At 42.1% G+C, this 17,804-nt stretch overlaps 1 protein-coding gene across 2 annotated transcripts in view; it reads right to left on the reverse strand.

The window, feature by feature from the left end:
• Positions 1 to 17,804, reverse strand: part of WWOX (WW domain containing oxidoreductase) — a 1,226,505-nt gene that overhangs the window by 1,001,485 nt on the left and 207,216 nt on the right. Inside the window, exon 6 of one of the 2 annotated variants that reach the window (XM_011990089.1) lies at positions 3,958 to 4,071. The exons of the other annotated variant lie outside the window; for it this stretch is intronic. Within the exon in view, the coding sequence (XP_011845479.1) occupies positions 4,018 to 4,071 (54 nt within the window). The 3' untranslated portion in view covers positions 3,958 to 4,017. Of the gene's footprint in view, positions 1 to 3,957; positions 4,072 to 17,804 lie in introns of those variants that run through there. 2 annotated transcript variants of the gene reach the window in all.

Raw genomic sequence — 17,804 nt, forward strand, 5'->3', positions numbered from 1 at the left:
CAGCCTGGCCTCAATCTCCTGGCCTCATGATCCGCCCACCTAGGCCTCCCAAAGTGCTGGGATTACAGGCATGAGCTACCGCACCCGGCCACATTTTCCCTGTTTTAAGCCACTCTTCTCAGTCCCTTTCTGAAAGCATCCTGCCCCCATCAAGTCAGTGAAACAAGAAGACTACCTTGACCTCTGTTTCCAGGTAACAGAACCCAAGGCAGGTATCAACGACATGGAAATAAGAACACTCTTAATGCAGTGCAATTTACAAAAGAACTGTTCTTTGCTGGCCGCTGGTAAGAGACCATCCAACAGGCTCCTTTTTGAAGACACATCCAGAAAAGATCTCGTCCTGATGTCTTTAGAAACATGCAAAAATAAAATTGCAATGTTAGAACCAGAAAAGGATCACAGCAGATTGATGGTAGAAGCTATAGATTTGTGTGTCCAGCATGCTTTCCCAGGGACCTCCTTTGGCCAAACCAGACCTCATTTTTCCATTAGGGAACAGGGCCTGTCAGACTCTGTGGAGAAGCAGAGAATTCATCTCCAGCCTTGACTGCCCAGGCTGCAGAGAACCGCATCATCCGGGGACATGACTGATTCAGGGATAGGCGTCTGCCTCAAACTAGGCCAATCCTGATTCTCCCTGTGGCTTTTTGGCCAAGGCCAGTGGGGGAAAACAGCTTCTTGTCACTGGGGGAACAAGCTAAGATGGGACAGTGCTCGTCTGCCAGCGGCATCCCCACTTGGGGAGAATTTTCTCTTTGAAGACTATAACTCATAAAAGATCATCAAAACTAAGGAATTAAATAAAGAAGGGACCTCGATGACATATTTAAGCTCTGAATAAAGCTAGATTCTAAACAGGAGTTGGCAAACTATAACTGCTGGGCCAAACACGGCTGTGTTCTCGTACAGCACACAGGCTAAAAATGCTTTACATTTTTAAATGGTTGGGGGTGAGGGGAAAGAATACTATTTTGTAACACAAGAAAATGTATATGAAATTCAAATTTCAGTATCCATAAATAAAGTTTCTCGCAGCCATGCCCGATCCTTTACATATCCTTTATGCCTATTTTTGCACTATGAGGGCAGGGTTGAGTAGTTGCAACAAACACTGCAAGGCCCCAGAATATTTATTAGATATCCCATTACAGAAAAACTTTGCTGACTCTTGCACAAAACTTTGCATTTTTGTCAGCCAGTAATGACCCTTTCCTCTTAAGCTAGTTTGAATTTGGAGCTTTTTGTGCGTAAGAGGAAATTCCCGATCTACTAAAAGAAAAAGCTATTCTTAAGCCTTCCCAGATATCCTTACGCCTCCACCCACCAGTCTGCTGGGATCCTGATATAGTTTGGATATTTGTCCCCGCCCAAATCTCATGTCGAAACACCTCCCTAGTGGGAGGTAGCTGGATCACCAGGGCAGAGCCCTCATGGTTTGGCACTGTCTTCATGAGAGTGAGTGAGATCTCTGGAGATCTGGTCATTTCAGCCCTTTTCCCATTTGCCCCAAGAATACTTCCAGGTGTGCAGTGTTTACCCTGAGATAGCTTTGCCATGAAATATCTCGCTTTTATGATTTTTTTCCACATCACTCCAGCATATCCACTTTGGAAACAAAGGATATCATTCTATTTCTAGCCTTCTGGTTTTAGTAGTGGTATTTCCGTTTACAAAATATAATAATTCTCCATCACTGAAAATGTCAAATCCGAGAAAATGTAGCATTCCTACGTGTGATGTTAACATCATTCTTGAACAATTGTTGGCTGAAGATTCGTTTGATGCATCCGATTTTTCCAAAATACACAGTTCTCATGATTCAGATGATTCTGATGTTAGTTCTGTTCAGAAATAATTCCAAGAACTGTTTTTATATTATCACATTGAAAATCAGTCGTATTTGCTTCGGCCTCAAAGAGCATGTTTATGTCAAATTAAATGAGTGTTAGCAGTGAGCTGCAGTTTTTATTTCCTAAACAGGAAAATGGTTAAATGTGGGGCACCTCCCACACCCCCACTCTCTCTCACTTCCCACTGCCACCATATCACTTGCTGCTCTCCCTTTGCCTTCTGCCATGATTGTAAGTTTCCTGAGGCCTCCCCAGAAGCAGAAGCCGCTATGCTTCCTGTACAACTTACAAAACTGTGAGCCAATTAAACCCCTTTTCTTATAAATTACCCAGTCTCAGGCATTTCTTTGTATCAGCGCAAGAACAGCCTAATACAGATCTTGCAGGTGACGTATCACTTTCCAGATCAAGTGACTGGTTGTTTCTCTTACCTGTTTCGCCGAAGTTGTTGCATTCTTTGTTGAATATCAGAAACTGTTACTATGTTAATCTTAAAACATGTGAAATATATGTACCATCTATCATTTCAACTACAATTCCAAATATTTATATATAATGTCAACCATGCCAATGAACATGCAATTCTAAGCCCAGCAATGGACGATAAAGTAGGTTAACAGTCGGGGAGAAAACTGGTTTTAAAAAACTGTACCTGAAGAACATATTTAATTTAAAGGGAAATCCCACGACAGCTAAATTGTTCCCCCAATTGGGTAGAGCCTGCCATGATTAGCTGTAACGGCCCGGAACACTCTAGACTCAGCTCACGAAACTGCAGTTGTCTGGTGAGAACGGAGTATGATTTTTGATGACTTTTACAGAGGATCAGAAAGAGGGGAAACGGATTCATTTGATTCATTTGTGGTTTCCTGTTTTCCATGAGGAGATAGTTACAGGATTACATTTCTCCTCCCTTTTCCCTATGCACTCACACTTGGGTCCCAGGACAGCAGGACCAGTCGTCAGGAAAATAGATCCATGCTGCATCCCCTGATACCTTCTCTCAGGCCGGGCAGAAGGGTTAGCAGAAGAGTTATTTTCCTTTGTGAAGACTAAGGGGTATCTCACTTTTATTTTAACAATGTGAAGACAACTGTTGTTCCTTACTGTTACCAATCTACTACACTGGATTCTAATAGCTCTATTACATTTTCCATACATTCTCCTGGCAAGGGGCATAAATGGGTGAGACAGCTCTGGATAAATCACTGCTGGCAGCAGAGGCATTTTCTTTAGGGAATGAAGCCTTCCATATAGCATTTAACTAACTCTCTTTTTGCAAACACCCCATCACAAATGAGTCTTTCAAACTGAAGAAATTGAAATTGATTTCTTAGGGTAATAATTAACCTGAGAAAATAACAATGAAAAGTTGCTTATTAATTATTTTTTATAATATACTTTGGGAATATTTCTTTTTTCCGTGAAAGATATAGACAAAAGTAGACACATTTTATGATCATATAAAACGTGATTAGATTCATATTTTATAAGAGAATGGAACTCATTTAATTTGCAAAATACTTAATATCAGAGGGAGGTGTCCCCCCACACACACACTCTTTTTCAAGACTCTTAAATAGCGCTTTTTAAAACAACACAATCTCCCTGTTCTGTTCTTTATTTCTTCACACACAACTGCCTTGGAGCTTTTGATATATTGTTGCTATTTCAATCCCCCATGGTTTTTCTACTTATTCAAAAGGAAGATATTTTTCATCTGAATCGCCATTGACAGTGAACTCCGGTGACATCCTCAGTCTTTCTTGACCATGGGAGGAGGAGTTGTCACCAAGAAACTTGTTACTATCCCAAGTAATGCGCTAGCATCCCTCAGATAATACAATAGAGATGGACTAGTGTTTTTCAAACAATTTAAAACACACACACTTATGTAAACACAAAAACACATGTATACACAGACACACACAAACACACACACTTTAAAACAAACTCTTTTCCTTTAGTCACCTGAAGAGTCGTACAGCACAACTGCAAACTAATAAAGGTATACACTACATCATATAATAGATGTTGTTGCAAATAGTACATGTCTGTCAGATCACCAAGATAGAACTCAAAACATGAAAAGACTGGGAAATGTCCCCAAAAGAAGATGTAATCGATGAGATTATTCAAGATCTTTTATTTTTTCCTTCTTTTGCTAGTCGAACATTTTTATTCTGCACTTTTCTGGTGGAGGGTGGTATTTTGTATTCTTTAAGATACAAACAAAAGAGAGTTGTGTAAAATTAAGTTATGAGAACAACATAGAACTGTTTCTTGAAGCATTCCAAATATAAGTTTTTGCTAATTAATTAACAAATTCAAGCTGGTTAAATAAAACCTTCTTCCAACACCTCCTATTTAATTGCAGTTTGGCACCAACAAATATATATCAAAATTATAGTATTTCCCCTGACAGGAAGCTCCTTCCTTCCACACACTATTATGGCTCTCTGCAGAGTAAGCCAGAATTGCTGACAACCTTGAACACTGCTACAACAATATTACTATACTTGGCAGAGAAGTACCCTTGCGGCAAGAGAAAAGCTGTAATTTTGACTGTCACTTCACATTACACTAGATATTATTTCACTGTATACACATACACACACTCACAAACTCTTAATAGACTACAGTTTTTGCACTGCCTGCCTTTCCAATATAAATGGCAATATAATATCAGCAAACCGCCAATGAGATCCTGGCGAGAAACGAATGTTCTGCATTATGGAAACATCATCAGAGGATGCCTTTTAAGGGATATTTCATTCCTTTGTCCCTCACTCACACCATTCACACCCCATCATCAACTTTATAAGATCATCACCTCGGTTAGCTAAAAGAAAGTCACTTTTTTTAACCCCATGGTGGGCCAAGTCAGCATTAACAAATTCCATGTTTAAAATTTTCCATGGTGTTAGCAAAGGTGGTGCTATGATTTGTAATATTTTGGACATTCTTCAAATCTGATGCCTGTTATGTAAAATTTCCAGGTTTCAAAATGTATCTTTTTCCTGCATTTATCTCACTTTTCTTCTCATCCGGGGGGAGTCTGTTAAACGGCAGTGACCACTAGCCATGTCCCAAGCCAAGCCAAACTGTGCAAACATGAAACAGCCCCACAAATCTTGCAAACCCTACACACGCTGTCCCTGCCAGAGAGCAGCGCTTGTCTTTGCAGAGAACTAAGTACAGCATATGCTTCCTTCTTACCAAGCTCACACTGAAGCAGATTGGGCCAGGTTCCCCACTGTGCCGTCCCCCACCCCCTGCCCAGCTTTGATTTACAAGATGCTATGTTAATATTCCCTCTGTTTGTCCCAGGCAAGGAATTCTGTGATGTCGGTAAGAGCTCCAAATGAAGAACTCCCTGGAATCCGGAGCACAGGTCAGAAGGATGGATACATACAGGCAGAAAACTGCAACTTCCCTCATGGAGAGAATGCTAGAAATGGCAACGGGCAGGAAAGAAAGGATCCTTACATCATTTTATAGGGAGTCGTTCATCCCTTACACAAACCTGGCCAAAAATCTACAGAATGCTTAGGAAACAAGGCTATTCAACAAGAAAATCGGAGCTTCTCTCTCTACTTAATCTCTGCCATCCCCTCTTTTTCCCTCTCCTTTCAAATTGCTGCTTCGAACGATTTAAATAAGATTTAAACATGTTTTACTGAATCGAGGAAAAGCAACAGCAAACTCTTTGCCCTCTGTTAAGAGAATGTATCCAAAACTTCACCGGGTCTGCTGACCACATCGAATTTAACAAGGTTCGCAAATGAACTAGAGTAAGTTTCCCACAGTGACACATTAATAATAAGTTCCTTATCCCATCCATCCCAAGCCATGAATATGTAATGTTATAAAATGAGTCCTTTTCACACAACGGAACGTCAGACGTGAATAAATAAAAACTATCCATCACAAGCCTGTGAAAAATTAATGAGAGTTCGGAGATGCAAAGAAAAATGGGGACCAAGGAGAGATGGCCCAGTTCATAAAAGCCTCCCTAAAACTTTCAGACAGTAAATATCCTAGCCCCCGTCCCTCACCAAATTTCCAGGTGTGGGTGGAAAGCAACAGATTTTATTTTTAATGGGCTAAAATGTTACAATCTGAAAGCACAATTCACGCCAGCAACTGAGAGATCACGGCTACAAACACTGGACTTTCTATTTTCTTCATGCGATCCCAACTTCAGCTGCAGAGCCAGAGTTTTTTTATTTAAATATTCATAATTCATAAGCAACCTACTTCCAGAAGGATTCGAGGTTGCTCACAGTGGTTATGAGAAAAGGGAGAAGAGTGGGGCTCGCGCAGGGCTCCAGCATCAGGAGACTGGAAAAAACTTGCTTTGTCCATTGTTCCTTGACATCGCTGTGGACACACAGTGCCTGATTAAACTGTATGTGTCACTTGGGTTATAATTCATATCACTGTCAACACCACTTGCTGGGTGCTAACTCTCTGCCCAGCACTACACTAGTGCTATGCCCTGCATAAACTCTGATTCTCCCCCACTGTGACCCCATTTGACAAATAGGGAAACTGAGGCTGGGAGGAGCTAACTAACCTACCCCTAGTCTAAGAGCTGGTGAAAGTCAGAGCCAAAGGAAGGAGGTTAGCCAGCTCCAAATCACCTGTGCTTCCCACCTGGGGCCACTTGCTACCACTCATGAGTTAGGCTGTATGAAAATGGCTTTCATAACCTCCTTCTTGCCATCACGAAACTGCAGCATGCTAATACTGCCAGTCTATCTGAGAAACCCCTGACAGCCAGAAGGCTTAACTCTGCGACGAATGCAAAGCAGAATGAAGCCCAGGAACTTTGGGGGTCTGGGCTAAGACTGATGCTGGGCAGTAGATTAGAGGCACAGCAGAGCCCAGAAGTACAGCCTCCCCTCCCAGTGCACTCCTCGCCAAGAGGCTGCACTTCCTCGTCGGAAGGACTCCAGGTCCCACTTTGGGATCAGACATGCTGCAAAAACAAAGAAATTCACCCAAACTGGTTTGCCCTTTACTGGATTTTTTCTGAGACTGAAAGTGTTGCCTTAAGGGACAATTACCAAAAGGAAGATTTAAAAATGGACCACTAGGGACAATCTCCTTGATCTAGCCAAACCTCCTTCCTCCTCCACCCTCCATTCCATGTGGGCAGAACACATGATTCATGGGATTACTGGGAGCCTGCCATGCTGTTCTGTTTTTTTGTTTTTTGTTTTGTTTTGTTTTGAGACAGAGTTTTGCTCTGTCGCCCAGGCTGGAGTGCAGTGGCGGGATCTCGGCTCACTGCAAGCGCTCCGCCTCCCGGGTTCACACCATTCTCCTGCCTCAGCCTCCTGAGTAGCTGGGACTACAGGCGTCCGCCACCACACCCAGCTAATTTTTTGTATTTTTAGTAGAGATAGCGTTTCACCGTGGTCTCCATCTCCTGACCTCCTGATCCGCCCGCCTCGGCCTCCCAAAGTGCTGGGATTACAGGCGTGAGCCACCGTGTACGACCTGTTCTGTTTTTAACTCAGTGCTTTTGTCTGTGCTAATTCTTTCATCCATGATCCGCCCCAACCTCTCCACCTGGCTAAATCACTCATCCTTTGAGATGCAGTAGGCAGAGAGATCCTCGGCACACAGCTCCAGAAAGCCGGTTACTGCAGGGGACGTGTAGGGACCAGCCAGGTAATGTCAATGTGGAAAGCGGTCCAGGTATAAAATCGTAGGGGCTGGTGGGTGTGAGCTAACTCAGCAGGCACCAGCCCCATCCATCCAACTGGGGCTGCCACTGCACAGGGTGAGTTAAGGGCTCCTCCAAGGAAATGTAGGAGCAAAGCTGCCAGACCTTCCAGTTTTTTAAGAGAAACCAAGAATCCAGGTTTTTATGTGAACTTTAAAAAAAGGGGATGTTGCAGGGGATGCAAACACAACATGCCTGCAGGCTGAATTCACCACCCCCTCCATGTTTTAGATCTTATAATCACGTCTTTAGGATCCTTAAAGCTTAAAGGCAAGAGCCAAGTCTTAGTAAACTCTGCATGGGCCACAACTCCGGAAAAAAACCTGTTATATCATGGGACCTCAGTGCTTGCTGAACTGAACTGACTCACATCATGACTTGGGACTCATGGATCAGAAGCACAGGAAATTAATAAAAACTGAAAACGTGCCAAAGAGAAGGGAAAGGCTGTCTTACCACTGTTGAGAATGTTATGTTTAATCCAAGCAGTAGAGACTCAGGGTACTTCCATGAAATGCTGCTTGGTCATTCGTGAGGCATTAAGGGAGAAAGAATATTTAAAATGGTTTTGTCTTCTCAAAAGAGAACACCAAGATGGGGCTATGACTAGAGCAAAGTCTCTAAGGTGATTCTAGGGCCCTCACCCAGGAAACGAAAGCAGCATTGAACATGTACAGGAAGGATGTGAAGCCTGAAGCCAACGCAGAAGATAAGCTAGAAAATAACCCCTGTCTCTAAGGCATATGGACTTAGAACTCTTACTCTGATGAGCAACACTGAATATTGGATGTGTTCACCAGACTGGAATGAGACACACTCCTGCCGAAATCATGAAGGGCAAACTGACCCAGAAAAGGGACAGGACAAGGGAGGTATTACCTCTGCATAGTTTTAGGTGTCCTGCTTAACTCATTCAGGAATTTGGGGCCGGAGGGATATGCAACAGGAATTCTATCCTGAAGAGTTTAGAAACCAGAAGGAGAATCAGGATGAATTCAGAAATTACTACAATATGCATTTTCAAGTGATAAATCCCAACAAAAACACAAAAAGTACTTGAAGAACTGGAAGGAACAGTGATCATTCTTGTCAGATGGAATCTTAAAATCCAGTGGGTTTCAAAGTATAAGCAGGAGCTGGACACGAAGGGATTGGAGGACGGGGACTGGAAATGGGAAGTGCATTGCAATCAGAAGGAAGAGCAGGAAAGGAACAAAAAGCAAGCAGTGTTTGGGGAGACCAGGATGTGATTCCAGTTTGGACAAAATATAGGGTATACTGGGAGAATCTGTTGAGGTTTTGGGAGTGGATTTGTTTTTAGTTTGAAAACACCTAAGCAATTTTGAACAAAAGCAGACTCTTTAAGTCAGATGCTGGGTTCTCCAGTCCAAATATGCCAATATAATTGTGTCTGCTCAACCTCTATCCCGTCCATCCCTCCTGAGTGCCAGATCTAAATCCAGATGCCAATGGACCACTTCCACGTGGGTGCCGCAGAGGCGTCCTGAATTCAGTATGACTGAAAAGGAGTCCTCCTATCTTCAGGGATGGTTCCACTACACAATACACTGTCCAAGCCAGAAGCCCCAAACTAGCCCTCTATCCTTCCTTCTCCATTCACCACGCCTGTCATCCCATTTAGAGCTGTTGACCAAATCTTGTTGCTTTTACTCAGCATCTCTCAAAATGCTTCCTCTTCCTCCCTGTACTCGCTGCACCCACTTTTGCTCAAGAGCTCATCATTTCATGCCTGGGTGACTAGAGTTGTTGCCCAGCAGGTCTCCCCACCCTCCTTTCTCACATGGCTGCCAGAACGGTCTCTTGACAGGCAAATCTGATCATTCCACAACTCTGCTCTAAATTCCTCCTACGGATCCCCATGGCTTGGATTTAATAAATGTTTATTGAGTGAATCAGCTCTCTGCATACATGTTGTCCTCTGCCTGGTACAGTGGAGGTCAAGCTTGCACAAAAGTGTACTTATGATCAGAGTTAGTCAATAAAAAAGTGATTTATTCTGAATTCCATACCACCCCAAAACACTGATCAGCTTGGGGAAACTTAGAAAGTTCAACCACATGGGGATGAAGGTTGGGAAAGTAGGCTAGGGCCAATTTAAGGAAGAGCTGGAGGCTAGGAAGTCTGGAATAGGATATCATTAAAGGTCGTCTAAGGATGAAGGCAACTGGAATGACACTACAGGAAGGCACTAGACAGCAGGAGGAGAATGGACTTGAGAAGGATTTCGGAGGTGAAGACACAGTTAGAAGACCCTGTCTCTGACAAAGATAAGATATAATGCCCAGAATTAGAAGAGCGGAAAAGAAGGAGTGACGAACAAAAGAGATTACCAAAACACAAACAAACAAACAAAAAATTCCCTGTAGTCAATAACCACTTATTGTGATGTCCCAGAATTTGGAGATGAGACCCTAATGACAAGCACTCCTAAACTTTCAACACAGCTGCTGTTAAGGATGTTGCCTTGTGGGGCTAAAAGGCAGACCTGAATACCCTACTCCTTACCAATGAGTCCTTTCTGATTTTAAACAAATGGCATACAGTGTGGTGAATTAAAAACAGCATTATCCTGATTTTATTATTAGTATCATTATTATTAGCATTACTGCTACCATTGTTATGGATAACAATGGGAATGTTGTGAACATCTCCCATTGCCTATCCCAGGTGCTTGGTACTTTACATGGTATCTCAGTTAATCATCAGAAAGTTTGGAGTTATTCTATAGGTAATGAGGGAGATGCTATTATTACCTGTGGTGATGGAATAAAGATGGCTGCAAATTCTTTGTCACTTCTACAAGCAGAAAGTGAGCTGTATGTCTGCTCCCCTTGAATCTGAGTGGGTTTTGTAACTGCTTAGTCCACAGCAGTCATGCTGTGCCAACCTCTGTGCCAACCTCTAAGCCAGGCCATAAGAAAATGGCAGCTTCTTGTTCCTTTCTTTTGGAATCCTCTGGAAGCCCTAAGCCACCATGTAAAAAATCTGATGGCCCTACATCTGCCAAGCAGGAAAGGCCACATGTAGGGGGCTCTGGGAAACAGTCCCTCAGCTGAGCCAAGCATCCCAGTCATCCTTGTGAAGGTGCTAGACCCATGGGTGAGCATCCTGGACCAGCTGATGTGCAATCCAACTCATCCTCCAGCACAGCACCAATGACTGACCCCAATCAACACCACAAGGAACAGAAGAGTCATCCCACAGAGCCCTGCCTGGATTCCTAACTTAGAGAAATCACAAGATAAAACAAAATGGTTGTTGTTTTAAGCCTCTAAGTTTTGGGGTAATGTATTATGCAGCTACACATAAACTGGAACATCCATATTTTACAGATGAGCTACTTGTTACTCCAAAAGTTTGGCTGACTTACCTGTAGTCTCCTGGCTGATGAGGTGTACAGCCTGGATTAGAACCTCCATCTGCCTGACCTGGCTGCACACAATGCTTGTTAAGTTATCCCAGAAAACATAAGGCCACACAGGTGTGACAGACTAATTGAATTCACCATGCTCTTTGGATTGTGTGAGTACTGCCAAAAGGTCCTACCCTACCTCGCATATTTCCTTGTTAGGTAGAGAAGGCCGGATGATGCTAAAACTGCTTCTCCAGTAGGCCCCCCAACGCCCTCTCTGGGCAGTCTCATGTGACTGTTTTCACTGCTACAAAAAATTAACTTGCACAATGACCAGGAAGTAAAGATAAACTCAAGGATGAGAGAAAACCTCCCCGCTCAGGAGAGAAAACCACCCACCTCACTGGGGTGAACAAGCACTGACCTCTATCATCCTAAAAGGAAAACAAGAAGATATGTTCACTTGAATTACTGCATAGGCTCCCTGCCTACATCCAGATCTTGAAGAATTCTGAGCTGTGAAGCTCTCATGGTTGGTTCCTGGGATCTTGAGCTTCCCAGTGATATTCAAATGCTGAAACAACCCAGGAAGGTGACACATGTAAGCATGCTTGTAGGATGTAACAATGTGAAACTTCAGCACATTGTGGTTATGTTTCAAAGCACGAGGTGACGGAAGCAAGAGTGAGTTTACACAGGCTTGTGATTTCCTTTGACAAGATACATGCGCTCATTCCTTCCACCTAAGCAAAATTCCCAGGACTACAACAGATTTGAAAGTCAGGTGGATGAAAAAACCATCTGTGAATGAGATAACGTACGAAATCATCAAAGGTAATTGTTTTAAAAATATGACTCAAGATGGCACAGAACAGCGTCCACGGATGTATTCTCGGTTACTTAAAAACATAATTTAAGGTAATTAGCTTAATGTTGATGGAATTCTAGAGATCTATAAAATAAACCTAAAAATCTTAATTTGATATTGAATCACCCCAAATTAAGCAATGTATTTTCAAACCACTAAATATTGATTCACGTGTAAGATGAGGCCTTTCAATGCAACTCTTTGACCTGAACAAAAACAAGGAAGGGTTGGCACACGTTTTCTGTGAAGGGCCAGATAGTTAAGTACCTTCACCTCCGGGCCATGTATCATCTCTGTCCCACAGCCATCTTTGGATTTTTTGTTCATTTTTGGTTTTTCTTAATGGGTTATAAATAAAAGGCTACTGGCCGGAGTTAGCCTGTGGGCCATAACTGATTCATTCCTACATTTTTATAATCTCAGTTATTGATCAGGTGATTTTCAAACTGTGAAGGGTCTACACGTTCACCCTCTTCCTTGTAAGTTAATGAGTTAGCTACGAAGTTTTGAGGAAGCTAGCAGAAAACAGGAGACCCAGGATCAGATACAGAGGACTTGGTTACTCACGGCAGAGCAAACGGCATGAGCTTTATTTCTGCGTTGACTCCCACTGCCCTGGGCCCTAGTCCCACAGGGATGATGTGGAACAGCCCGGTAGACACCGTGCTCACAGTACATTTCATCATAGCTGAGGAGCCTCAAGCTTAGAAATCCCAACTTTTATCAAGCAAATCTGCCAAAACATTGTCCTAGAAGGAGGCACTGTCTTTATTATACTGAAAGAAAGCCATCCTGTCCTCTTCTCCTGAGGGAGACACTATCTCTACCTTCCAAGTTTCTTTGCTAGACAATGTTCCTTGGAAAGATGGCCTGAAACCAAAGCTGCCAGCACTTCTGTTTCAAGACATGTGAAAACACAAGAGACCCGAGGATCACTGTGTCCAAACAATGACAGCTAGGAGAAAATGCAAAAACTAGCATTACCTTAATCAGAGGGGTCTTTTTCTATGAATTAATCAAGCAGATTTCTATATTTTTTTAAGTGCCATAAAAAAATTTGATGATTTTGAGGCTTAACATCAAATACCAGTGAGATCAAAAGTTAGATATGACATCATACACATCATTTCTACTGAAAAAGTACCTTCAGTTAAAAACAGAAACCAATTTGTAAATGTGAATTAAATGCACACTCCACAAAAAATACCTGGTGAAAGTAAAAATAAATAAATAAAAATATCCTTATGTGTAGATATGTTTCCTGACAGATGTAAATGAAAACTAATACGGTGACATTTTTCAAATTAGCCACTGGAAAACTCTATGTGTGCGTGTTTTAAAACAGCCTAAGCAATTTTCAGTTATGTCAGCCTCAGAAAGTATTTATGAAAAGGATAATAAATAATTAATTATACTGGCCAGAAACTGCAACTCCTTTCTGCTTTGACAATATACGTTAAAATGCTGTTTAAATTAGAGGAGCAAATTGATTCAAAAGGCTTCCATTAGTGAGCTGGCAAACAGGTTTGAAGTTGGCTAATAAATTTTAGATAAAGATATAGCTTTTGATGAGGATGGCAACGCTGGAGTGCTGATCTCCGAGTCACCAGTTTGTTAAATTGGTAGCTAAAGTCTTGATTTCTCCCTGTCTTATAACTCACTATGTTAAACGATATGTCACAGGGCAGCACGAGCACAGTCAAACCAGAATGGCTGCTGCAGGAGCCATCAGCATGACCGTGTGGCAGCTGCTCACAGAGCAGGGACTAACATGGGATCCAGGCTAGCTTTTGCATCCCTTTCTGAGTCTCTAGTCTATCCAGGTTTGCAGAACATTAATCAAGGTTAATTAGGCCCACCTGTGACATAAAAATTTCTACCTATGCTATGCCTTGCAGCATAAAGTCATGTCTGACATATCTATTAAGAAAGATTCTTAATCAAAATCAAGAAATTATGCATGAAGCTCTTAATTCCACTTGAATATATATATTTTAGCCAGCTGCAAGCTGCTCCTCTGGGTTGTAGAATATTACACAGCTATGCAAAGGAATGATTTAAAGCTGCACATACTAGCCTGGAAGGGCACACACTGTACACTACTTAGGGACGGTGGAGTATGTGTCCACTCACTTCAGAAAATGAGAACAAAATCTTACATATGTGTACATCTATATTAACATGAAGAAGGATGCACAAGAAGTACAAATTACTAATCATAGGGGGAGGAATAGAAAGGGGTTTTTTTTGTTTGTTTTTCTAGTTTTAAACGGTTCTCTTTATTTATTTTTTATTTTTTTAATTATTATACTTTAAGTTCTAGGGTACATGTGCACAACGTGCAGGTTTGTTACGTATGTATATATGTGCCATGTTGGTGTGCTGCACCCATTAACTCGTCGTTTGCATTAGGTATATCTCCTAATGCTGTCCCTCCCCCGTCCCCTCCCCACAATAGGCCCTGGTGTGTGATGTTCCCCTTCCTGTGTCCAGGTGATCTCATTGTTCAATTCCCACCTATGAGTGAGAACATGCGGTGTTTGGTTTTCTGCTCTTGCAACAGTTTGCTGAGAATGATGGTTTCCAGCTGCATCCATGTCCCTACAAAGGACACAAACTCATCCTTTTTTATGGCTGCATAGTATTCCATGGTGTATAGGTGCCACATTTTCTTAATCCAGTCTGTCACTGATGGACATTTGGGTTGATTCCAAGTCTCTGCTACTGTGAATAGTGCTGCAATAAACATACGTGTGCATGTGTCTTTACAGCAGCATGATTTATAATCCTTTGGGTATATGCCCAGTAAAGGGATGGCTGGGTCAAATGGTATTATAGAAAGGGTTTTTTAAATGCCTCCTTTAGACGGCTCTATCATTTTAAAAAATTATTCAAATAATGTATTTCTTTTGTAATTAAAAAAATCTAAAACCAACAAATAAACAACATGAAGTCTTATGTGACATGCAGAAAATTATAAAATGGACAAGCTGATTATTTGCTTAGCTTATTTCTACCTGGCCAGTCTGGGGAAGCCTGTGGAGAACTGATCAATCTGTCTTTCTGTTCATCAACTCTTCCACACATTTAACCAAGAAACCAGTTCTAGGAAATGGTGGGTCAGGAGTAAACAGCTTTAGAATTTACCAGACCAGGAGAGAAATTCTGGCTCCACCTGCTTGCAACCTATGCAGCTTTGGACCATGCTCTTGATGTCTTCCAAGCATAAAATAATTGTAAGAGCTACAGCAAGTGCAGGTAGTGACTCTATGATTTCATCCACAAAGGTTAGCTCTTTTCCTGTGGACACCAGGATCTCAGTATGGCTGATGTGAGCAGAATAAACTACACTTGGCCATAATGGTAACTCAGGATGATAACAGCAAAACACATTACAGAGATCTGATTATTAAGGAATTCAAATTTACACTTTCTGAAATTTGTACTACTTACCAATGGAGAAAAATAGAATGCTACTTTTTTTCTTTAAGGAATACCATATTTTCCCTTTTATTTATAGCCAGTTTTCAAATGGAGCCTTTGTGAAGCATTTCCAGCCTGGGTCACACCATGGGAAAGGTGGAATTCATAGATGAAAATCGTGGAGCAAGCCAGACACGGTGGCTCACGTCTGCAACCCCAACACTTTGGGAGGACAAGGCAGGCAGATCACTTGAGCCCAGGGGTTCGAGACCACCCTGGGCAACATGGCAAAACCCTGTCTCTACTAGAAATACAGAAACTTAGCCAGGGGTAGGGGCACGCACCTATAGTCCCAGCTACTCAGGAGGTTGAGGTGGGAGGATCACTTGAGCCTGGAAAGTCAAGGCTGCAGTGACTTGAGATTGCATCATGGCACTCCAGCCTAGGCAATGAGAGTGAGAGCCTGCCTCACAATCAATCAATCAATCAATCAATCAATCAATCAATCAGGTGGAGCAGATACTATCCCTCACTACAAGTGGGAAACTGGATCTGAAGCAGTGTAGGGAGCAGGATGAGGACCTCAAGGGCAGGTCTCTTAAAATACAGTGTCAGATGGCCTGCAGCTCATGTCTCGGGCTTGGTTTCCATGCCTGAATTTCACTGCCAAGGACTGTGCCTTCCTCAGGGGCTCATTCCCCTCGAGTTCTGGGCTGACCCCAGCAAGAGGGAAGGACAGATACAATGCATTCCAATCACACAGCCTTCCTTCAAGAATATTCATGAAAGCTGCTGACACTTAACACTGACTTTCACATTTTAACAGACTACAAAATAAAATATCCAAATTGTGCAAATGCAGAAAATGAAGCAAAAAGTCAGAGTGATTCATTTTTATTTTCTAAAACAAGAAAACATGCAATTAATACCTGTGTGGACCACATGAAGCACTCCACACACAAATGAAGTAGAAAGAACTAAAAAGTATTTTCTCCTCTTTCTTAGACACAAAATGACACGTGTGTGTGTGTGCATGTGTATATGTGTGTCTCTGGGTATTAGTTCATTTTCACCCTGCTGATAAAGACATACCTAAGAGACCTGGAAGAAAAAGAGATCTAATTGGACTTACAGTTCCACATGGCTGAGGAGGCCTCGGAATCATGGCAGCAGGCAAAAGGCACTTCTTAGGTGGTGGCAGCAAGAGAAAATGAGGAAGAAGCAAAAGCAGAAACCCCTGATAAACCCATCAGATCTTGTGACACTTATTCATTATCATGAGAACAGCACAGGAAAGACCAGTCCCCATGATGCAATTACCCCACCCTGGGTCCTTCCCACAACACATGGGAATTCTGGGAAATGCAATTCAAGTTGAGATTTGAGATTTGGGTGGGGACACAGCCAAACCATATCACTATGAGAGAGAGGAAGAGACAGAGAGAGAGAGAGAGAGAGAGAGAGACAGACAGACAGACAGACAGACAGACATAATATAGAACTTGCATTTATCAAGCACTTATCACGTAGGAGGCGATGCTGGAAGTGACGAGTTTAGCAAAGTTAACTTGATTCATTCCGTTCAACCCAAGGTAGTGGATACTCATTATTTCTTCCATTTGATGAGGAATCTGAGGTCACGAAAAATAAAAAAGCTCACCTACATCCCTACAGGTAGTCAGCACAGAGCCAAGACTAGACTCAAGCAGGCTAGTTCCAGAGTCTTCTGGTCACCCTATGCTATCCTGCCTTCAGAGGGAAGGGACAAGTAAGAAGAACAAAGGAAGATGTGGAGACAACAGCAGGGGCGGCCAAGCTTTCTGTGAAGAAGCAGAGAGTAGAATTTTAGGCTTTATGGGCCATATAGTCTCCATCCCAACTACTCCATTTTGCTGGCATAGTGCAAAAGTGGCCACAGACAGCTTATAAACGAAGGTGTGTAGGGCTGTGTTTCAATAAAAGTTTACTTCAGATCTCTCTGGAACTTCAATAAAAGTTTTAAAAATTTAGTTATGAACACTGAAATTTGACTTTCATACAATTTTTACATGTAATAAAACGTTATTTTTTGGGTTTTTTCCCCCAAACAATTACAAACATAAAAACCATTCTTAGCTCTCAGGCTGTACAAAAAACATGACAGGCCAGATCTGACCCTGAAACCACAGTCTGTAGACCCTTCATAGTAGAGACAGTTTGATGCAGGGGAAATTGTCTCACCTTTAGTGTGAGACAGGCCTGGATTTCAGCCCGTGCTCTGCCCCTGTGAAAGCTCTGAAGCCCTGGGCAAGTTCTTCTACAGCTCTACACCTCAATTTCCACATCTGTAAAATAGGGATAACACCCACTTCATCAATGTGTTTTGAGGATTAAATGAAACTAGATGTATATTAGGCCAAGCATTGTACTGGATACAGGATAGAGAATTTATTTAGGAGTCCATTTACTTGATAAATCACTCACTGAGTCCTATTCTGTGCTAGGAACTATTTTAGGATGAAGACACAGCTGTGAAAAAAAAAAGCTGATACAACTTTGTGCCCTCATGCA

This window comes from Mandrillus leucophaeus, unplaced genomic scaffold, assembly GCF_000951045.1.
Source record: "Mandrillus leucophaeus isolate KB7577 unplaced genomic scaffold, Mleu.le_1.0 Scaffold37, whole genome shotgun sequence".
In the NCBI taxonomy this organism is placed as follows: Eukaryota; Metazoa; Chordata; class Mammalia; order Primates; family Cercopithecidae; genus Mandrillus; species Mandrillus leucophaeus.